General features: G+C 35.7%; 1 protein-coding gene across 1 annotated transcript in view; it reads right to left on the minus strand.

The window, feature by feature from the left end:
- The window catches only part of CNTNAP2 (contactin associated protein 2), a 1164397-nt gene that overhangs the window by 583513 nt on the left and 556679 nt on the right, over positions 1-24205 (minus strand). The window contains exon 8 of the mRNA XM_013955738.2: positions 18932-19196. Within this exon, the coding sequence (XP_013811192.2) occupies positions 18932-19196 (265 nt within the window). The remainder of the gene's footprint in view (positions 1-18931; positions 19197-24205) is intronic.

Below are 24205 nucleotides of genomic sequence, written 5' to 3' on the forward strand. Positions count from 1 at the left end.
TTCAAATACAATTCATTAGATTTTAGTTTGGCTCCTTTCACATTCCCCCACCTTCTACATACGCTTTGCTTGAGTAATGACTTGGGTTTTCCTGGTTTGTTGCCAGAATGATTCAGAAGAGGGACACTATGTCAGGCATTCAGTGACAGATGAAGTGGAAATGCAGAAAGAGATACTAAATAGTAAATACTCTGTTAAAGCCCATTAAAATCTCAAAGGTTTCTTACATATTCACATTCACAGGACAGGTTTTCAATTGATATATTCCCCATCTGTCTGTATGGTTGTACATTACAAGAACTTGCATGTCAAAGTAAGAATCATTTGATTATATCAGTGCTTTTTGATAAACTGGTTAATTATAACACAATCCAATATAACAACTATTAGTTTATGAAAAACTAATTAAGAACTCTCTTAGGATTATTTTTTGAAGTGTGACATATTTCTCATGATAAATAGTAATGAGGAACCTGTGGATGTATTTTAATTTATTAATTTATACTAAATATTTGATTCTGGAAAGACAAAATCTAGCAAAGTCAAGAAGATCTGCTGGCTGCGTGAGCAGGTATATTTACTAAATATATGAAATTTGGTCATGCTATGCATATTGTATGTGGACTTTTCTGTTGTAGTTACTACTCTGAAAATCATTTTAGGACTGATTAAGGAGGAACATGATATGAAATGTAGGTCAGCATATTTTCCACAAGAAAAGTTAATTTCTCAGTGTTCAATTCTGTAGCATTAGAATTGTATTCAGGCAATTCTGAATTAAAAATAAATAAATAAAGAACACACTCAGCACATCTTTTTAATGTCCTTAACAGCCCAGAACATTTCACAAAAGCTGAAATACAAGAGGATGAGCCAAGGACCTTCCCAGAACCAAGTTCCATTCCTAAGTAGTACAGTGTATTGTGCATTCTTCCAGGAGTGATTTTATTAGAGCAGCAGAGTTTTAAGCAATCAGGTAACTCACCAGTAAGGGAGTAAAAAGTTCATCCCTCTCTTTTTTAACTTTTCTTCCCCTCAAAAAGCTCGAAAAAGGGGGTGAACAGAAAGAAGTAGAGGCTGATCTTATTTTTTTCAGCTTTCCATAGAGCTACAACTATTTCACACCTTTTGTGTTAGGAAATACTTGAATAACAAAACCTGGTATCAAGGAAAATTCTTAATGATTTTTATTCTCAAGGATCTGGCTTGCTTTAGCATCAATGAGAAGCATGAGGGATTATTCCGGCCACTGATTTTAAAGAGAGTAGGATAAAAGTAAGTAAGGACTGTCTGTCTACGTGCGTATGTGCATGCATGGATATACAACTCTTAGAATGCTTAGACATAGTAGGAAGCTTTTCAGATGAGTGAAAACTCCAGAGATCTGTCTGTTAACGTAATAGATCTTATGTTTGCAGAAGTATTTGTAGTCAGAAGTTTCTTCATGGTATAATTTCCTTAATGACTCTTGCAGTTTTGGCAATTTAGTGACAAAAAATTCCCTTTCACACCAGTGTGAGGGGTGGCCTGGCACATCAGAATGAGTGGCAACTGGCATTTGCCAGTCATCTGCCAGGAAGTCTCTCAAGAGTGACACTGCACAGGTGACAGAATGCTGCTAGATTTCCTCCACCAGATCTACCCTGAGTAACCCTTAAAATATCCTATTTGGAGCAGAAAATCTAGCACATCATGTTTAATTAGGTTACTGATTCTGTAATATACTAGTGGAAAAGACACAATATTTTGATCTTGAACTCGAAAGGAGTAAGGCCTTTAATTTTTGCTCAGTGGTCATAGTAACATTCACATGACTCACCTAGTCAAAGAGCACAAATGATATCCTACTGATACAAAATCCCTTCTCTTTGCTAATTCATATAAGGAAAAATATATGTGCTGTATTCCTTCTTGTGGTAGCAATATGTCCAGTTCCAAGTTAACTTCCATATTAAAAATGATCCAATTGTAAAGACTACCAGACTGCATATCTTAATCAAATTTTGTACTATCAACCAGTTTTTTGTAATGCAAAAATTTCAAACCAAGGAGTTCCCTCTGTGAAATGAAATTTTAAGGTGTCAGGTTAAGTTCCAAAGGATCAAATGACATCTGATGAGATTCTGGAGGAGGGTTTTCTAATTTGTTTTTTCCCCTTTTTACATTAAGTGAATATTGAATAACTGAAAATAGCATTTCCAGAGGGAGGCAGTGAGCCCTGACAGTACTGACAGGCATCACTGACATGGTGTGAGCTGCGGTGAATGCTCAGGGGGAAGGACATTGTCTATTCTTTGACCTCTTGGTGCTGCACTTAGATAATCTGCAAAGTAACTTTGAAATAACTGGGGTGAAAAAAACCCACAAACATCAAATTTTATGGCAGCACCTTTCTCACAAGCAGTCAGATTCAAATTCTCATTGGACTGACTTTTCTCCTGAGATTTTGACTTCAGGTCTGGATGTAGCAGCATCAGATTCTTTCTGGGCTCCACCTTGCAGTGTCCAACACACCTGCCTTTTTCACTATTTTCAGTGGGAAGTGAGGGTACTTGGCAGCTACCAGGGCACTCAACACTTCAAAGTAACATAGTATCAAGTCCCCTCGAAGATTATGTTGCTTTTCAGTGGAGACTGGACCAAATCACTACTTCAGACCTCTGGATGCCTACACGTATAAATTACTGAACAGGGTAAATCTGATCTACTGCGATGTTTCATATCACTTTTGTAGTTCAGCGTGACAGCTTAGTTTGGAACTTTAGGTCAACAAGATTTCATGTTTGCTTAAAGATAGTGGGTATCTACATGCCTGCTAAAATTTACAAATGACAAAAATTGATTTGAGTTGAAAGTTTTGATCAAAACTGAACTTCAGCTATTGAACATGATGATTTGATTTTATTCAGCTCTGTTTTAAGGTTGTGAATGATACCCAGAAACTCTGGAACACTATTCAGAATACAATTTCATTTAAATTTAGAATAATGCAAGAGTTCATTTTTTACTTTTATACTATTGTAGTTTGCTCATAACTCTTATGACAACACATATCCATATTGCTCTTAAAAAAATTTCTAGAATGAATTCCACAAAAGAATATTAATAGTATTACATTAGAATGCTTTTTAGCAATATTTGGGTTATATAACTGAACAGAAAAATGTACTTTCCACAGATAATCAAAATGAAAAAAAATACTTCCTGTTGAGCATATAAAATATGATAGAAGAAAGAGCTAACTAAGGTGCTATTAACATAAAAGTAACATTAGTACTGAATTGCACTTAATGTTTTTCTGTTTATCATTTAAAACAGATTTCCAAAACATTAAAGAATTCTTTCAAGCTTGTTGAATTTTTTTCTATTAAAAGTTGATGTGCTTACTATTGGATATATCCTCATGGCTGTTTAAAAAAGTTCTGAGAAAGTTGAATTTATTTTAAAAAACAAACCACAAGGCTACACATTTAATTTAACTATTATTTGAAAAGAAAAAAGCTCTAGTGAGTCTTTACATGAAACTATGCAATTTCTTTTTTCCCTCAGGTAGTTTTGTATTCAATGTTGGTACTGAAATTGTTCTGAGGACGTAATCTAAGGTGCACCATATTGGGCCTCAGACCATTTCCTTAAGAATAACACACACTTAAAAAGGTAAAAATAGCTAAGCTATTCGCTTCTGTTGTCTGTACATGGCAAATGCCTGTACGTAAACAAAGTTTATTTTCTCTAAATGTCTGTCAACTAGAATTTAACACCCTATGTGAGAAAACTTCTAAAGAAGCTGAAGTAACTAAGAAATAAGTGAGTATGGCTCAGTTAAAAAACAGAGTAGATAAAAACATCCATCAAGTAATAAGGAAAAAAATGTTAAATCAGGAAGTAATGAACTAGCACATTATTTTCTGAATTCCTTTAGAGCCAGCAGTGTAAGATATATACCAAATAAAACAAGAATTTGCCATAACCTTGATTCATTATTGATCTAAATTTAGTTCTTCTTCCAACCTCAGTCTGCCTCAGTGTACAGTCACACTTTACATCTAACAGCCTTTGTACAACCTTTTTCTGGCATATCTCACACAGAACAATGAAACTTCAGTGGCCCAAAGCAACTCCTGAAAGATTTTGGAAACATATCTCGCTTGGAAAAAAGCAAGGTATTCTGTACACCTGCTGCATTCCCCTGTATGATTGTTCAATAGCTTACTACTTATTAACCAAAATACTAGCTAAAATGTCTCTGACTCATTGTCATGGGAATGGCCAGGAAGATGGTTGATTAGGTTGGAACAGAGGCTTAAAACAACTAAAGAAGCCTTCAGAGAACAAAAAGGACACTCATTCTTTCTACAAAGAAAAAAACCCTCAAACTAAGGTATTTTATTCAGTTCCAGAGCTTCTACTACAGCATCTAAGTAGGATGCTACAGCACTTACTGGTTTTTGCTTTTTTTTTTTTTTTTGAAGCCAATTTATCTCCCAAATTATGAAATAGCTAACCTTATGGAAACTGATAATCAGTAACACTAATCACAGATTCCTGACAGGAGGAAGCAATAGCACTCAAAACTCAAACACAACTAACTGGTACATGGAGCAGGTTGGAGTATTATACTTCCAGTAATATTATTATTTAGTAGTTGTAGTAATACAACAATTATTATTATTATTATAATTGTGACCTCTAGTCAAAAATAGAATTGTAAAATTCCACACTTAAGCAGCTAAACATTCCCAGACTCAAAGGGCTGCATTAGAGAGCAGAACTTAAAGACAGATGATCCAAACCTCACAGTCATGATAGCATTTCACTACAAACAAAAGCTCAGAAGCACAGTTCCTACTGGGTTGCTCAACGAAAAAAAGAAAAGGAAGAGAAAGAGGTAAGAAAATTCTTTGTGCTTTAAGTTTGTTCAACATAAAATGACCAAAGGTCATCCTGCCAATAGAAAACAAGATGTTTTAGTAATTGCTTGCTTTTCTTTAAGCAGTCTGTCAACAAAACAGTATTCTCTAGATTTCAGAGTTTTCAGAACTTACTCCTTTAAGAATGTTATTTCATGCAGCCCCATGAATCCTGAGAAATTCTAGCAGTCTTGCAAGGAGACTAATTTTAATTTTGGTAGGGTATCTTGTATTATATTGCATGAGCACAATTCCTTATTGTTAGCTTAACAGTATACCCTGTCATTTGGAAGTAATGAAAATAAACAGATTTTTGGATTCCAAGCAGTCAGACTTGCTACAAGGGAATTCTCACAAGCCAGGTCACTGCTTGGTTTGATAGTTCCTTTTGAACTGTCCCCAACACAGGGAAAGTTCAACACTGTACTATTTCTCTACTGTGAGGAACTGGATCAGTGAATATTTATTGTGGCATAATTTTTTATGCTTCCCTCTTTCTAGCCATAATGAAGAAAAGTGAGCATGTCTTAAATGCATACTTTCAAGTATACTTTTCAGTATCAGAGACATCTTCAGCTAAACAACAACAAACCTATTTCTGTGCCTGCAACTAATTTCCAGTTGCAAATAATATAGTAAACATATAGTAAATGTATAACATATAGTAATGTAAACCATATACTAAATGTATAAACAATACTTTGATGCAGGTGGGGGTACAAGCAATCATACCTGAAATGCATAGACTGCATTTGTCTCTAGAAAAAAAAAGATCATTCACAGCTCAACTTATGAATGAAACAGTATCTCCACTGAAATCAAAGTCTCATGAATTTCATTTGGATCAGGATTTCATCACAAAGACTTAAAATAATTACTGAGTGTCTGTTTGAAAACCACAGACAATCTACATTTTTCTGTGGACTAAAAACATTTGATGAATATTATTTCTGGTCTTGTTTTTAAATATGCTGATCTACATGTGACAAAACAAGGTTGAAACTGTTAAAAATAGGTGTGATTTCAAGCATTGCAGATACATATTTATACATATATTTGCTTTACAGGCAGCAGTAACGGAAAAGAAGGAAAAGCTGTGTTGGGCCTACTTCTGTGCCTTCAGAGGATGCTTCAGTACATGAAGGTTATTTTCCTGCAATCATATATTCTCGTATAGCACATGGCAAAGCTTTATCACACAGCATATTAGATCAAACATATCTCTTGTTGCCAGCATGACAGAAATCAAGAGTAACTGTCCTTTATATGCCTCAGCAGCACATTATTCTATCCCAGTTCAGGTATATCACAGAATCACAGAATGGTTGAGGTTGGAAGGGACCTCTGGAGATCATCTAGTCCAACCCCCCTGCTCAAGCAGGGTCACCTAGAGCACGTTGCACAGGATCGCGTCCAGGCGGGTTTTGAATATCTCCAGAGAAGGAGACTCCACAACCTCTCTGGGCAACCTGTGCCAGTGCTCTGTCAACCTCACAGTGAAGAAGTTTTTCCTCATGTTCAGATGGAACTGTCTGTGTTTCAGTTTGTGCCCGTTGCCTCGCGTCCTGATATCAGTAATATCAGCATCATGTGGCAAATTCCAGATCCTAGAGACACGGGATTTGCTCTGTTTTCACAGGTAATTGTATAAGTACCAACTTTAGAATGTTAAAAATGTTATTTTGTTCTGCTGGAAATCTGTGTGCTAGTTCTATGGCAAAGACAATTCAACTTGGCAGTTAGTTTTAATATGTCTGCACTATATGCATAAAAAGAGCTGATAAAACAGCTACAAAAGGTTAATGAAAAATCCCCGCTTTTGAAGATATGTATTATGCCATTCCACTTTTTTAATTTCACAAGAAGAAAAACAAAGTTATTTTCACATTTTAAAAGAATGGAGACTTTTGATGCTGTAAATACATATATTTCTTGGAAATAAATATGGGAAGTCAGGCCTCTAAACATGTCTCACTTCAGTAAGAAAAGATTCTACCACGGAGATTTGTGGAATTTGCAATATTTGTTCTCAGTGAAACCTTACTGTAAAAACTGCTTGGTATTAGAATAAACTATGTATTTTATAGCGGCTGCTTCACAGCAAGGCAATTGAGGTTTTTTTTCTCTACTAAATGCATAAACTTAATAAGCAAGCTTTCCAAAGACAGTATCTTCTGCCATTCAGCTCACAGAATCCAAAGGAGCTTGGTTGCTCTGTTTTACCTCGGTGTCCACGTGCTGCTGCTTCAGCAGCATTTGAAAATGAAAAGAAGCAATGTGCAAAGATGCCTGAAGGGACTCACCATCTTTTTCAAGACCAAAGTAAAGGCAGAACTAGCAATGTACAACTAGAAAATGTTTATTTTCTCTTGAGTCTAATTTTGCAATGAAGCTTAACAACTTCTGTGACCTAAGCTGAAAAAGCAGAGACAATGCAGACTATAGATGATGACATTTCAAGGAAGCACTGTGATACAAGTTTAATTTTAATTCTATCAATGTTGGTGTAAAATGCCAAAATGCCAAAACGTACATCACAATTCTGCATGGCTATACTAACCAATAAAACAACAAGGGCTTAAGTTGGCTTAACAAGAGCTGCATTGCTTATGTGAAAAATGAAATTCATCCTTTGGGCTAGATTCCCATTCTCTGTCATTGATGTAAACCTGGAGGTCAGTAGAAACAGTATGAATTGAAAACGTCATGACTGAAAAGGAATCTTTCCTCCCATACTTAAGTTTTATGCAGCATAAAATATGTATGGATGCTTGACAGCTTTTTCTTTCATTATACACAAAAGCGACTCTCTCCTTTCTCTAAAATAGCACTGTCAAATCAAGAGGGACTGCCAGAAACCTGTCACAGATAATAATCTATTTGCCCAGGTTCCTGAATAGCAATGAAAAAGAAGACATTGAGTGTCAGTTCCCAGCACATAAATTAAAGTTTCATGCCTGTAATTAGCTCTTCGATATATATATAAAAAAAATCATGTTTGATATTACAGTGACTTTTAATTATTTTTCTATAAATAATTGGTTAGTGGTATTATGGGACACCCACACAAGGATTAGTGATAAATAAGATCAAAAGTTCAAAACAGCAAAATTCCACACAAACTCAAATAAGTTACAAGGGCATCTGAACTGGAAAGAGTATTCCTGGTGTTAGTCCAACTGCAAATCCCCACTTTGAAAGGCTTAAAACATAAAGAAGCTGTCCTTTTTTGCTCGTTTTTGGAGAAAGCTGAAAAGATAGCACAGGCAGTTTTAGTTTAAATAGCTAATGGCTTCATCCTGCAATGGTTCTGTACAGTGTTATGGGGCCTGCTCTTTGAGGTTTCTGTGCTGTTTTTTTGAAATTATATGACACGGTGTGTGTGTGTCATTTAGAGCAGTAATAATGTACTTATAATGGTTCAAGATCTTTGATCTCCCACTCCGTCCTGAAACAGGTTGTCAAACAACAGCAACAATAGAAGTGTTATTTCCTAAGTGGATATTGGGTATTCTCTCCGCCTTTTATTTTTATTTTTTTATCCCTAACAACCACAGTTCTTTTGCTGTCCCAGCAAGGTTTTATGCCCACCGAAGTTCCTTTCTAAAATGATGAACACTGAGTAAACAAAGTAGTAGTAATTCAGTTTTTCCAAAACTGAAGACATTTTTTTCTTACGTCTAAGCTTATACTTAAGCCACTTTCTAGTCTGCAAATACGATCTCTATCCTCTCAGCTTCTCAGTTTCTTCTTTCCAAAGTACTACGGGCTGTGTCTATAAGGTCTCTGCAATGAGGACCAGTGAACAATCTCTGTTCTCCCAGCCAACTGGCTCAACGCGGCTCACATTTGCAGTGCTCAGGGCTGGTGCCTACAGCAATCCATTTGTGCCCACACTATATAGCACATGGAGGGGTGTCTGGATCAGCACACATTCCCCAGAGCTTCGCCTTGTTGACCCATGTGCCTCTCTAAGCATACTGTGTAAGCCATGTACAATGCTGATCTGATCCATCTGTTATATGATTATGGTTATAGGACCATGGCCACAGCAACCCTGTTACAACAGTCTGGCTCTCCTCCTGATCCCACATGGCCCTCTTTGGGTCTGAGACACACCAGCAATTTTATGTTCTTTAAGAATGGATATCTCTTCATAAAGTGATGGACACTAACAGGGTTACCTCATACCTGGAGATATTTGCACTTTTTTTTAAGCAACGACAGCCAGAATATGTTGTGTGTCCAAAAGCTGTGGGGCATGAAAGACTGTAAGGGGACAGAGCCTTGCAGAAAGCCTCATAGTGTTGCAGGACAGGCCAGGCTAGGCTGACAGAGTAAGAGCCAGCGTAGTCTTGTCCATATTGACTATTGTAATAGTCTCTGGACTAATTTAAGCACTATGGCAGTGGGGAAACACATTTATCTTGTTCAAAGCTGATACCCTAGGAGTGATGCAGCCAGTCTCCCGAGTGGACAGTCAGAGCAACAGGACCCTGAAATGAAACGAGTGATCTGAGAGCACAGACCCACTGTCTGTCTGCCCTGGAGCTCCTGAACCCATTCATATTGTTTTAATTATTTTACCAGATGGCTATACTCTGAGAACTTCCTGCATTTCATAGTTGGCAAATTAGCTGGGTAAACTCTCTGACTGGTATATGGCTGTATGCACCATACAATGGTATATACACGTATGTACAGCAGCTATAACTTATACTACCAAATAAAAAATGAGCACATTCTTTTTACTCTCAACAACCCCTACTTACTCATAACCATGCACAAAATATCAGAAATGTCAGACTAAGTAGTCAGTAGAAGTATATATTCAAGTTATTGTAGCTGATTGATCAAATGCTGGGTTAACTCAAGCTGTGTTTAGCCAACTATTTTCCCTCCTGAATGAAGGTGAAGTAAAAAATAAGTTTCAAAACAGGATTCCAACATCTTCTCACTAGTTTCCAATAAAATGAAATTTGCTACAACAAGGCGAACTAAAGAGCTAACATAACACAAAGCCCAAGCATATTTTTTAAGTAACGCTAACATCTAAGGAAAAGTGTACAGGAACCAACTCATCCTGTCATTAACAAAAAAATATGCTTTTATGAAATCAGTAAGTAACTACTGACATTATATTAGAGATATAAGACAGAAAATGTTATGAAATCCATGTTATGCTCCATAACATGTGTTTTATCTATAAAATCATCAAATGGATCATCTGGGAAAAGGAAGGAGAGGTGCAACGAACACTAGGAGAGCAACTGAAGCTAAATGTATTTAAATCAGTGGTGCCAGATGGGATTCATCCTGGGGTGGTAAAAGAGTCGGCTGAGGTTATCATGAGACTACTGCCTATCATCTATGAAAAATGGTGTTCAGGGTAGGTCCCTGAGTGCTAGAAAGGGCATTCTTGAAGAGCCATCTTTATGGAAGAGGAGGAAGAGCTGGAAAACTAATAAATTAAAGAAAAGAACATAACATTTCTATTTTCTATTTTCCAATATTTCAGATAATAAAAACATTCCCTTCATCTTCTTTATATTATATGAATACTTAATGTGCCTATGGGAAAGTGCTGTCAGGACATGCATAAACATAGCAAATATAACTGCAGCTCTTGTCTCTATTATGTCCTTTTGTTCTTTTCTTTATTACCACTCTAAAAGGAAAATAGTAATGCTGATGAAAAACCATGGTGACCTAGTGAGCACAGCAGCACATGCAAGTCCTGAAAGACCTGAAAATACAAGCAAAAATATACATTTTGGCATGTCCTTTCTAACACTACTAGTCTCTTACTGTTCCAAAAGCTAACGATAGTTTTAAATTAACATCCTTGGCTTGCAAAAAACAAACTTTAGAGAGCTGTGCATTTATGCTATCTTATATTCAACACAAAAATGCAGGCAGAGGAATCACTTAAGTAAAAACCTATGTGCTTTAGATAACTGTAAAATATTGGGCACCCCTGTACCATTCAGACATAAGGGGCTTGTCTTGTATCCATCCAAGTCAACAGCAAAATTTTCACTGACTTGACTTTGATCCACATTGGCAATAACTGATGTTAACAAATGCAATAAAGAAAGTAGCTGTAAATGATTCTGCTTCCTGTCAAACTTATTTAAATTAAAAAACAGTTATAATGGTAAATTTCCAAATAGTTCTGCTCAGCTCTACTCACATAATTTACATTCTTTCTAGTAGACCTCTGAGAATTTAAAATTTCCATGTAACTATTGACTATTTTACCTTTTGCCTGAACAAAATTCAGTGTAGCACAGTGATTGCCTGAATAGTTGTTATAAAATACCTTATTTCATCTTTCAGTGTCAAAATACAAAGTGCCCTGCAAAGATGGTTCCTTCTACCCCCCTTCCTAGAGCACAGGGGAAAATGAGGGCAAAAAAGTAAAACTGAACTGTCCAGACCCCAAAATAAAATTAGGAAGACTGTCGAGGAGGACAGACTGCTTGATGGCTTCTCAGGTTCCTCCACACTTGCAAGGTACAGCACGGCCAACAAAGAGTTACATTATTCTGAAACATCCAAAAATGGTACCATCTAAAGTTTAGAATGCACAGCTTGTACTTGGTGGGCAGCTCTCCAGTGAAAATCTGTCACTGATGAAGCAGAATTCATAAAAACCTGAACCAAACTCATCAGTTTTGTTAAAAGAAAGAGTCTGCAATCAAGAACTCTATTCCTTGCTCTGACTGCTTTCAGAGCCTACTGCACCGAGATGCAAAACCAGACTACAAGAACAACATGTAAAAGAAAGAATAATAACACTACTCAGGTACAAGCCCAAGCATCTGTTTCTCAGTTCTCTGGGATTCAAAAATGCAAACACCTATTTATGTACCTACATGCAGTGCATACAGTCATTAGCCAAAAATAAATATATAAAGAGAAACAGAGAGACAAAACTGATTATCTGGGAAGAAAATGATTCTCTAATATTCAGACTCTTCTGATTCACTTTGTGCCTTCTTCCTCCTTTAAGTCATTACGATGTCTTTTGTGGACAGAATTTCTGTCTCTCATCTTGATTGAGCTGACAAGTGCCTCGTGTATCTGACTCCCCTTACTAACATTCAGAGTAGTTTCATTTTAGTGTATAACCTACTATCAGTAATATGGAAAGGATCTGATGGGAAACGTTATCGTCCCACCAGAAGTGCACTTTTGCTCTGTGTATACACATTCCCTATTTAAACCTTCATTTAGCAACAGAGGCAAAAATAATTATTGATTTCCACATAAAGCACCCCTGGGAATTGTCACTGGAAGAGTACCACTTCAGATCTGTCAGACAGTAACATTTTATTACCTCAAGGACATTATCTTAACCCAAGGTCTAAAATATAAATGAACTGCAATTCAGATGACTTGAGATCTAGCAGAAAGACAGAAGGGTGGAAAGCTTCCCAGAAGGATTCCATGGGGAGGAGGCTGATTTATTTCATGTGGATAAATGTGACAAAAAGATATTCTTATCCCAAGTTTTAATAAGTTTATGGTTGACAGGACAAACCAAAGACAGCCTTGAGCAGCAGCTAGTATACAGAATGATATGCTAACTAGGAGAGTTGGAAGATGAAAAAAGGAGCTCCAAGCAGATGAATTCAATTTAATGGCAGAAGATTTTGGACGTACTGAAAACTTCTTCGTTAAGATATTATAGGCCAAGAGACAACATCCCCTTTCAGTGATTTGTGTTCAGTACTGTGGGTTAAAATCCAAGAGATCCTCACAGAGCCTGTTGTATTTAAGTTGAGCAGAGAATATTTAGACACAAAAGGTCAGAGCTGTCTGCGAACAGCCAACAAGTGCGAAGGTAAACGTGTGATAAATCAAGGGATTATTTTCAAATCTGCCACCATGAAAACTTTCCCTTTTCTCTAGAAGCAGAGAAGTTCTTTTCTATACTGAAACAGGGATTTGGGGCTTGCTGTCAAAAAATGTAAGGAAGCTATTAGATGACTCTTCAGGAGTGCGATTTTGAATATTACTATTGTTTCTTTGTACAAAGCAACATCCTTCACATTTACTAGTGTGTTACCAATTTTTGCCCTGTTGAAAGCTTCAGAAAACTTTGGTTTGGTTAGAAAAGACTTTGGTTTAAATTTTTGAAAGAAGTAGGTATAACTGACTAAGCAGAAGAAACGGAGGCAATTGGGACACAATGTGGCTTCACCATACACTGAACAGCATTTGCATGTGGCTTTGGAAAAGTTTTCACAGTTTTCTGGCTAAGAGAGATGTGTGAGCCTCGTGTTCTCCAGTTGTTGATTTCTTCTGTGCTCTAGAAAGAGGACATTAGCTTGTACAGGCTTACAAATAAATAGAACTTCATGGACAATTTATTCTCCTACATGGAATACCCTCAAGACCACAAATTTTGAGTAGGTTCCTAGTGTAAACAGATAGCACACACTAAAATTAAATGACTTTTTGAACTGTACCAGATTGTCAGAATTCTTTGGTCTGCAAAACTAAATTAGAAATCTGTTTTTAAAAGATAGCAAGAACACTTCTTCCTTCCATCTCCTCACCCTAGCTCTGCTTCCAACTATGCTTTTGGGTAAATCCGGTGATTTTGAGGAAGTTTGTCCGAATGTATGCCCATGATGCCAAAAGTAAAATTTACTCCAAAACTATATGAGGCAGGAAAAATAAATCTTTTGACCGTTTTCTAGGTTTCTCTCCTATTATTAATCCCTACGCTGGGAGAGGCACAATTGTGAAGATATTAATCACAGTTAACTCTGCAGAGAAAAGGTCAATAGGATGTTTAACTCTTGATTTATAGACAAGCATTAGGTATTTTACCTGTGTAATTTTGCAGAGTCAGTAATTTATTTCTTGTAATTAAATCTTATTTGTTTCAGCTCTCAGTAGGCCTGATTTTCCTCTTACTAACAGCAAGTTTATTATTGCAACTCTCATCAATCAAATGGTGATAGTGCCTGAATAACTTGCCAGTCTGTCTACAGGTAAACAGTGTTTACTAAACGTTTTTAACAGAATTTTGCATGGGGAAGGGAACAATTTTTTTATTGTTCAGAGCTTTATTTTGAAAAAGCAAATGGCAAGACAATGGGAAAAAGAGAAAATTTGCTCAGAATACAGTAAGTAAAATCATGGGGACTGATCGTCTTTGTCATTTTCATATGTACTTCAAACTGGAAAATAAACTGCACATTAAGGTAAAATACTTTGTTACACTTAAAATTTTATTACAGGCAAAAGAACTTTATCAATATAGCCGAGGATTTGTTACTAGCTATTACTAGCTCTTTACTGTCTGTAGGATTCACCAAGCTGAAGCCCAGCCAGGGCAGGCACTAGTTGCTTAGCTACTGTTAAACAAGGTCCAACCAGCTCAAAGAAGTCCTGAGATTCTGCTCTGCCAGGTCAACAGAAAGTCTGTTGCCTGTTACTAGTAATGTAAAAATCATATGGGCTGCAATATACGTAATTGTCCCTGATTCTCCTTAACATATCTCTGGAAAATAAATTTGAATATTGTGTAATGTTCATAATACAGATAAATTTAACTGCTTTAAACAAAGTTATGGAGGTGAGGCAGAGGTTTGAAAGCGTGACTAAAGGCATGAAAGAAGCAGCAGGATAAATGGGATCAAACATCATTAAAGATGGAAAAAATGCATTTTTGCAAAACAAAAAGTGATCTTCATATAGCTTACTTTGGAACTGCTAATGCTAATATCAACTAACTGTGTTTTTTAAAAGTAATAACAAGGGAATGAAAGAGGGAATAAGGCAGGACAGATACCAGAAATATCTCATACTTAGGCTGAAAATAATTTTGAGCTCCAAACAACCCATGAGAAACCTTCAGATATACAAAAATATTCTGAGACTGAAGTCCTGGAATGACTTATAGGTCCAATAAAGATGAATAAGACTGAATAAGAAACTGAGAGAAGTTCATGAGAAATTGAATATAGTGAAATCTTCAGCGGGCAGAACACGTGGTTAAATAAAAGAAGGAGCCGTTAAGTGTCTCTTGGAAGACTGAAGGATAATATTAAGCAAGAGCTCTTACTGTGATCTGCTAACTATGAAAAGCACGGCCCTGACAAAAACAGAACAAACAACTGAGAGCAACCACAGATGTCAGAAGTCCAAAGAAAACTGTTAAGAACAGACTGCCTGATGGCAACTCTAAATCTTTGTGATTTTAAAGGCAAGGCAATGCTCCTTCATGATTCCCATGAACAGCATACTATTTATCCAAACCTTTTTCCACTGTATACTAAGTAAACTTCTAATAGTCACTGTATTTACACAGAAGTTACACTTTTTGCATTCACACTGTCTATTTCATCATCTTAGGAGTATTCTGGTTAAATACATCCCTTCATATACTATATGGAATGGAAAGAGAAAAAGTAGAATTAATTGCCATCATCATAAAGATGATAATTGTCAACACTATCATTAATAAACCATAAACATATTTTCAGTTTCTCAGATTAATACTAGCTCTAACTCTTTGTAAAATAGTCAATTGATTCTGCTCTCTGACCATTTCATTTTCTTGCCTTTAGACTTTACAGTTGTCTCCAATACTTTTCACAATGACCTGTAAACTGTTCATCTTACTGAATCCATAGGTAGTAATAAACACAGATCCATGTACTATATGGGACTAGAAGTGCAGCTCATTTAGATTCACCTTTCATACATTATTCCATTTTTATTTTTGTAAAGTGTCATCAAAATATTTAAAACTACAGCTGCCTTGAACAACAATAACATCCATAACAATAACACTGTCCTTAAACAACACATTCAATTGAATTGGGTATGAAAACTGTCAAGCTGAAAAGAAAATCTTATTTTTGACATACTGTCTGATCCCTCCCAGCCATCGCAAAGTACTTTATAACAATAGTTCAGTAAGGAAGTTTGCAGTGCCCGGCTACCAGTTAGAAAGGTGGGAATTTAATTATGTTTGATATATTGGAAGGCTAGAATCTCCTTTTCACACAAACTCCACTCACGCCAAGCTAGAACTCCCCGAGTCAGGGCTGGCAGCTCCTGGTGAGAGTTGGAGAACTGGTACCTCACCACTATTGTACGAACAATTTAAGGGAACTTATGACACTGAAAAACAGACAAAACAGAACTCTGTTCCACACTGGTATCATTAATGCAGGCATGTGCAGGAATAAAGTCTAGCACTTGCACATCAGCGTACAGTTCTCTTATACAATCCCTGCCAGCTGTGGTTCTATAACCACACTGAGACTATGTCCCAGGCTGAACTGCTCATGTGCCCATGTGAATATAGAAAGCCCCTATTAAGAGGACCAACGAAAGTAAGCTAATAAATTATGATGGATGTAAAGACTGAAGCTTTAGCTTCCTCCAGTAAAAATACGCTATTACAGGTGGCTGGCAGAAGTACAGCAAAGCTGTGAAATGCAAAACACACCTGCATCTAGGTTGTGGCTTTAGTCAGCTTAATTCTGTGTGAAAATTGGGGTGCACACTTCCCAAAAGATAGAATTGTAGTTATTCATACACTGCATAGAAGGCTGTGCACTTAACAGAAAATTCTGCTTTTCCAGATATAAGTAAAAAAACAGTGAAAAGGTGTTTATCTTAAATCTATATGACTGCAAGAGTCAGAAACCTTTGTTCTAAAGATAGACCATTTTGACTTCTACATAAGCCCAGGAGGTTTACATGCTAAAATCTATTAATTGCCTGTGCAAGAAGGGAGCAAGGTTGCAGTGATATTTGCCTTCCAACAGCAAAATTTCTTTTACAGTCTTCCCTGGCAGAAGTCATATTTTACCTCCTTGTGCTCACACATACAATTCACTTCATGCTCACTGAATCAAGTGACAACAAATTATTAAAATAAATCAAGGCTTTCATGCCATAACTATGCAAATATAAAAGGTCCATATGATCAAAATTAAACAATTAATATATTTTTATGATGATGATAGAAAAGAAAGTACTGTTCAAGATATCCAAACCATGGTATATAGATATCAGGCTGTATAGAGATGAACAGCATTATGGCTATAAAAATGAAAGTGTGTGTTCTTGAGCTATTATGTGAACTGACCATATAAACTGAAAAGATTCATTTTGAAGAAGCATTATGAATAATCTGATTTTATGTTGCAACAATGAAAAGAGTTGAGGATTTTTTATTGTTGTGGGGGAGAGTCTGGAGAAACTAGAACTAGCAATTTAACACAGTCCTCACATGTGTTTATTTTCCTGGACATAAACTTAATGGAATTTAAAATGTGTTTTCATAGCAAGATATTTACTGGTCAAAATTAGTGGTAATTGGTGAAATTTTAATTTCTTATATTTTCCTAATCAACACTGAAATCCTCATTTGGACCAAAAAGGTAAAAGGAACCTATGAAGAAGTATCATGGTAGCCATTTCTCTGATTAAACTGGAATTTGGAGTAGGCAGAGCTAAAGAAGAAAGCATGAGGCTGATAATCACAAGTGTTTACTTATTATAATGCACTAGCAGCTTAACAAAACATTCTTGTTCAGGACCCTACGGTATAAACAAAACAACACTTAAACCTGTCACGATTATATTAAATAACAAAGGCAATGAAACACTAACTTATACCTTACAGTATTGATTTTTTTGTGCTCGGAAAATTGTAATGGAGGAAGTAGATTTGATGCATTTTTCATAAAAGCATTTTCATTTTAAAAAACAGGTACGTTCTTACCCATATTTTATTACATTCTACCTTTAAAATAATTCATTTAATTTCATGCTTACCTCTATTTTATTAATGGGGTGAAAAGATAAAACTTACAAAAATATCCATTTGTCAAATGAAATGTTACTATTCTGCTTAACAAATGCTTTCTTATTTAAAAAAACAAAGCATTCCTTCTTGTTTTACATTTCCTCAAGAGTCCATATTTAAAGTACTACATAGAGAATACATTTTCACATACTAAATCAAATAAAACAGTAGGCATGAAAAACAGGATTTTTTTCATTCATTCTAAGCTCTACTAGTATATCAATCCTATTAATTTTATGGTTGAAATACTTCAGTCTTCATCAGGTTCTTGGAAAAAATCGTAACTACAGATGACTTCAGGCAAAAAGGCTGCTTTTTTTGGCAATGAACTGGGTTGGCGTATAAATTACTTCAAATAATTACAGTATTTTGTGGAACTAGATCCATTTGCAAACAACCTTGGATTTTCCAGCTTATGAAGACGAGGATTAGATACACTATAGGCCATGACTTTACTGAGAAAGTGCGTCGTTGACATGATCTAGATAACACCAAATTGCCCACAGCTAATCCAGAAATGTCCATAAAGTATTGAGATTGAAAGTACAATTTAGCAAAAGGTAAGCATCAAGTAAGTTCAAAAAGGCTTATCAACTGAAACAAACACACACTTTCCCTTCCAGAAACAAACCTAACCCTGTGTAATTCTTTTAGCCAGTATTTCCCCAAACCTCTTTAGATAGGTGTTGAAATCTCTGCTACTTCTCCATCATGACCCACCAGTGTATTTAGAAAATGCCAGGGTATTTTTTGTAATAGCACTGTGGTTAAACCAACTCACATTTTTTACTGAGAGTTTCTTAATTATTAAGCTACTCTCAACAAGGGTACATATTGCCCTCTCCTGTTGAAACTGAATGTTTGTGCAGAGAAGATTGAAATACCGATGCAAGAAAGCAAGTAAGAAGGAATGCTGCCTGATAAGGGGTGATACAGCTTCTGGTTTTGACCAGACTATTTCGGTCATCTTTTTTTTTTAATCTGACAACTGTTTTAATATTCTTCTAACTCTTATTTAACACTGCATACAATAAAGGAGTTAATTTAGAATAAATAAATGTACTATCACAATCTGAATTTTCAGTTTTGTCTAGCAGTTCTTCCAATATTGAGGTCCATGATGCTTTTAGAGAACACCAAGAAAAACAAAATCAATTTAAAAAAAAACACTTACCTGATGAGATGTCTATTCGGTTCTTCTTGACTTGGCTGACATTGATATGGACGCTGACTTTGCCCTCATTTATGTCAATCTCAACATTCCCCAGCCCATCTGCAAAGTTGCTGAAGACAAGAAGTCCATTGGGGTTCCAGGTTCGGAATAGGAAACTGACTGAAAACAGATCCTGGCTTGGACGACCAGGAACCTCAAGGTAACTGGTGGCATTGAAAAAGACAGGTACTGTATGTGGCTCCACACAAGAAAAACTTAAATTTCCCTAAATAAAACACAAAAAAGCAAAAACATAAGCAAAATGATAAGACTCCACTCAATTCATACCTACGTCTAGAAAGCATTCTAGCTTTCATCCCATTTAAAGACTACTGAAATCAATGCAAGTTGCTTGTAAAAATGTGTTATTAACATTGTCATTACCATTATTATTATTATTATTATTACATTGTTGTTAATGTTGTTGCTTTGCCTAGAGTGGCCTCATTATATTGGGTGCTGTACACACTCTAATAAGAGTCAGCCTTTGCCCTGAAGAGTTAGAGTCTAACTATAACTAAGAAAAAGCTTAAAGGAAAGCATTAATATTCTCAGTCCAAAGATGCAGAAATGAAGCAAAGAGAAACTGGGACTTGTTCACGGTCACCAAAGAAGTCTATAAGAGAGCAATAGTTCATCCTTTCAATGACACTGAAATACAGCCTTCCAAATACCCTTATATCAGCATGTCAAGCAATACAACACAGGAGGTTGTGAAAGAAGGATGTATAATACTGTGTGAAGAGCTAGCCTCTCTGTTATGTTTTCTACTCAGTAATACCAGATAGTACTAGACAGTACTTTATTTCATGAAGCTGCAGGATCTGGACTGGCTGATCATGAACTATGCCTAATATTTTTATTTAGTCAATAATTTTCTCTTTCTAAAAGTAGTTAAAGTTTTCCCACTGTAAAATTTTACTCTTAGGCAGATTGATAAAAATCCAGTCTTCTGACTTCTGATTTCTAAAGTTTGCAATATATGTATAAATAAGGCCAGAATTAGGACCATGAGTTTTTCACTCTGGTTCTCATAACATTTCTCATGAGACACCACAATGGCATACTGTATTACCAGACATCATTTTTTCCTTAGAAACAGTAAAGAGTGCGTAGCTCTTACTATGCTATTTTATAATATATATTATTCCTCTAAAATGATTTCTGGCCAGAATTGACTTATTATAATTCATCAATACAATACAACAGGAATACTGCCTCTGCTGAAGATCTGCTGTATCAGGCAGCAAAGGGGACCTTGTTCTACAGTTACCTTTTCTAATGCACTCTGTTGAAGCAGATGGTAACTCTGTGACAATTTCATTTTAATTTGGGAAAGCAGAATTTTATCTGATGCGCTATGGAAATGATATTTATGATCAGTATCATATTAAAAAAAATTATTGAAGTTTGAATATTTTCAGAGGTACTTAGAAACAAGGTTCATTTCAGCACTGTTCAAATTCCCAACAGGAATCAGTCGTCATCTTTAGTATGCATATTTTTTTAAACTCAACCTTATTGACTTCCTGTTATAAGCTTTCATTCACATATTTTTGTATTCACAGTGTATAAATGCATCTGGAAATGTTATTTTGAGGAAAGTTAGAGAATTTGGAAGCAAGATAGGAACTCTGTACCTGAAAACGTATGGGAGGAAAGCCCTAAGTAAAAAATTTTTAGAAGTAATTATTTTCAGTTGGAGATGAGCCAGGTGATGTCATCAGGATTCAATATTTACCATCCATTTACCAATGTCCTAAATCATTATGTGCCATAACAGGATACTGCCTATGTGGCAGATTCAGTTTCTTTTACAGGAGTTACATGTCGAAACTAAACAAATAAAAATAACATAGTACCGAGTTTCTCTAGCACTTCATTACTCAGACACATTCTTAGATACATTCTGCACAACCACTTGTGTTTCATGCAGAGTGTCAGAAGTTATACTGCCAGACATTCTACCTTCAGAGGCCAGTAAAATGAGTAGCAACTAGACTATCAGATAATCAGCCTTTGTCATCAATCAAGAAACAATGATGTTTCCAGGAATCTGGAACTAAAGAGACTTCTGTATGCTGATCTCATAAAAGATTTGTTCCTATCTTTATTAAAATCTCAGCATTACAAACCATGTTCTTTCTATACACATATGCAATGTTCTCTGTGTTTCACAAAACATATTCAAGGATTTAGGAACATCATTTTTTAAAACAACTATAGCAAGCTTTTAAATTACAGTGTGAATGAGAGAAATGACAACTACTTTCTGAGTAAAGAAAAAGGACCTCTACTTAGCTACTTTGCTACTAGGTGGGAGTTTATTTGTTTTTTTTGTTTGTTTGTTTGTTTTTCCAGTCTAGGTGTTGCCTGGAGTTCTTCATTTTAAGATTTTAACCAACTAATTATTAAATCAAAATAGTCAACACATTTGTTTGAATAGTTTTAGCCTGAAGATTTCCAAATGTGCTACAGAATACTTTTGGTAAACCATAAATTTTATATTAAGAATAAAAATCCAGAGAGTGTCTGAAATACCCTTTGTAAACCCTAGTTAACATTTTCAGTGTAATAGTCACTCTATGGATTAGAAAAAACTTCTGTTCCATAGACAAGGCAGTCCTGTGTAGACATGGAGGGCAACAGGATTCCTTAAGACCTGACATCTTACAGTTCAGTCAGAGATGCCAGGAATGTATCACCTGCAGTGCTATAAATGGTTTTCCTTAGTATGCAACAAGTTAAGTAGCACTGAGAAAGCACACTCGGTTAGACATTTGTAAGAGTTCCTCTTGCTGCCTTATTACTGCAAGGAAATAACAATTTCCTCACACAAGAAGGCTTTCACATCTACTTGACACTCTCATGTCTCCCTGATGCATGGGATACTTGCATGTATAACACCTATTAATGTTAATGTCACTGAATGCATTCAAATCCTGTTTCACATCTGTGGGATCATTTATCATGAACACTCTAACTGCATAGAAGATTTCTTGAGGAACATATAACAACATATAATCCTGGTTTCTCTGTTAGCTAGCCAAAATGATATTTTCCCTACTGAGTCATTCAGTTTAATCTGAACTGGATTACCATTTCCCTCTATGACTGTACTTCAGAAGAAGGCTCCTCTTTTAAGTAAAGCCCATTGGATATAGATTACTCGCTAGGGCCAGGCCAAGAGTTAGAACTAATCTGCAGCTTGTCTGTATAAAAGCATTCCTATTTTCAAAGAGAAAGAGATCCTTTTCTGTGAAGTGGGTTCAAAATGAATTGCTGAGTAATTCACTGGGCAACGATGTTTGAAAGCCAAACATATACTGTGCATTTATATTGAAACTGTTGGTCTTATTAAAGAATTATTAATGATACATTGGAAGGGAAATGGTGGAAACATCTTAATTTGGGCAGCTTGAGCTTTGCATCATGATCTTCACTCTTGCAAATTAGTTTCATGTTTACCTTTAAAAATCAGTTTTGCCTATCTACTTTCAGATGTTATCCCTTCTGGAAATATTACTGGCTTTTAAAATCTTTCCCAGCTAATAGAACTACTGGTGGAATACATAGCTCCCAAAAGAAAGGTAATGAGTTTATTAAAATTAAATACCTGTTAACTCAGGATGGATTGTACAGTAAAGGCAATATTCCCTGGCTAATGTTTATCATGTTATTTCAGCATCTTTCTCAAAATAGCTTATTACTCATCTTCAAGCTTAACATATTGCTTATCTAATATAAATAATTTAAAGAAAGCAGTCATCTTAAGTTTGTACATGATTGCACAGAATAGTACATGTCAGAGCAGCTGCAGAAGCGGGTGGAGCATAGTGGATTTAAGGAGGGAGGGTAGCAAATACTAGTCTTCTGAACATTTTTATGTTATAGGCATTAAAATGAGTGAGTCCATTCTTTGGAAACTAACTCCAATTAGCATCCAAGCTGCTTTCTCTTAATATACCTCTAGGAAGGAAATTTTGATGAAGAAACTAAATTTCTAAACTGGAATGTGTCTGGACTTGTTGGCTGCATGTTCTAGTCCCCTCTCCTCAGTAGCAGAGTAGTTGATACTCTTATGCAAGGTAACAGAAGTCCTACCTAGTTTGTTACATTTTGTGCTTGTAAAAGTCAAAAAAGATAAAACTTAGTCTTTTAGAGAACACAGAAAAGATGGGCAAGGAGAGTTGTTTACGAACTTGTTCCTTGTTTCTGTCTTAGTCCTGAGTCAAGTCGCAAACAGGAGATAGCACCTACTGAGCTAGTTAGTCACTGCCAACTCTTGTTTGTAACTTGGTTCAAGAGAAAAACAGACACTTTCATTCTCTGTATAAGCTGTCCCTTTCTCCCCGACTTTCCCTTTTGGGTATGTTTATCATTTGTCTCATTTATCTTTTATGAAAATAAATCAGGCTCCACTAATAAGGGCAACAACAACTGCTCAATAACATCCATCTTACTCGCTTTTCCCAAAAGAGTCATTGACATCTTTTATATCACAGAGAAGACTAACAAATTCTTTTTTTTCCTTCATATGGTTACTCTCTAAAACTAAATTGAATACATTATTAAAGAAAGTGTTATACTTAATTATTTACATTTCAAATGCTTTAAATTGCTTTTTCATCCTTATTCCCATATTGTCAATAAATTAAAGAGACCCTTGGTAAGACCTAAACATTTTTTTCATTTTTATTTTGTTCAGGGACAAATCAAGATCATCATCTTTGATTCTGTAGGCCTCTTTATTCTGTAAAATTAACTTGTCCACTCCCTTTCATTGTCTGATTTCTGAAATTCAACTCTGTATCTGAATATAATAACATTTTTCCTTCTCTCCCACACCTCTTTTATCTCTTTCCTCTCTCCATTTTTTTCCCCTACAATATTTCTCATCATCATATTGATTATTTTGCTTGTGTTCCATTTCATTACATTTTCTGTCTTGTCTCTTCAGATAATAAACTCTTTAAGGCAGGATGTGCCTATTGTTATGTGTTTGTACAGTATCTACTAGAATGGAGCCTTGATCCTGGTTGGATTGCTTAAGCACTATCATCATATGCATGATTAACAACAGCAGTCTCAACAAAGTCTATTTTTCATGCTAAATCAGGCTTAAAACTAGGAGAAAAAAGCTTTTGTAGGAAACATAAAAATCCATGTTGATTTAATTAAAGTAAAATTGATTTTGCTTCTGAAGGGTTGAGGCAATGTAAGTAATTCCACTGA

This window comes from Apteryx mantelli, chromosome 2 (assembly GCF_036417845.1).
Source record: "Apteryx mantelli isolate bAptMan1 chromosome 2, bAptMan1.hap1, whole genome shotgun sequence".
In the NCBI taxonomy this organism is placed as follows: domain Eukaryota; kingdom Metazoa; phylum Chordata; class Aves; order Apterygiformes; family Apterygidae; genus Apteryx; species Apteryx mantelli.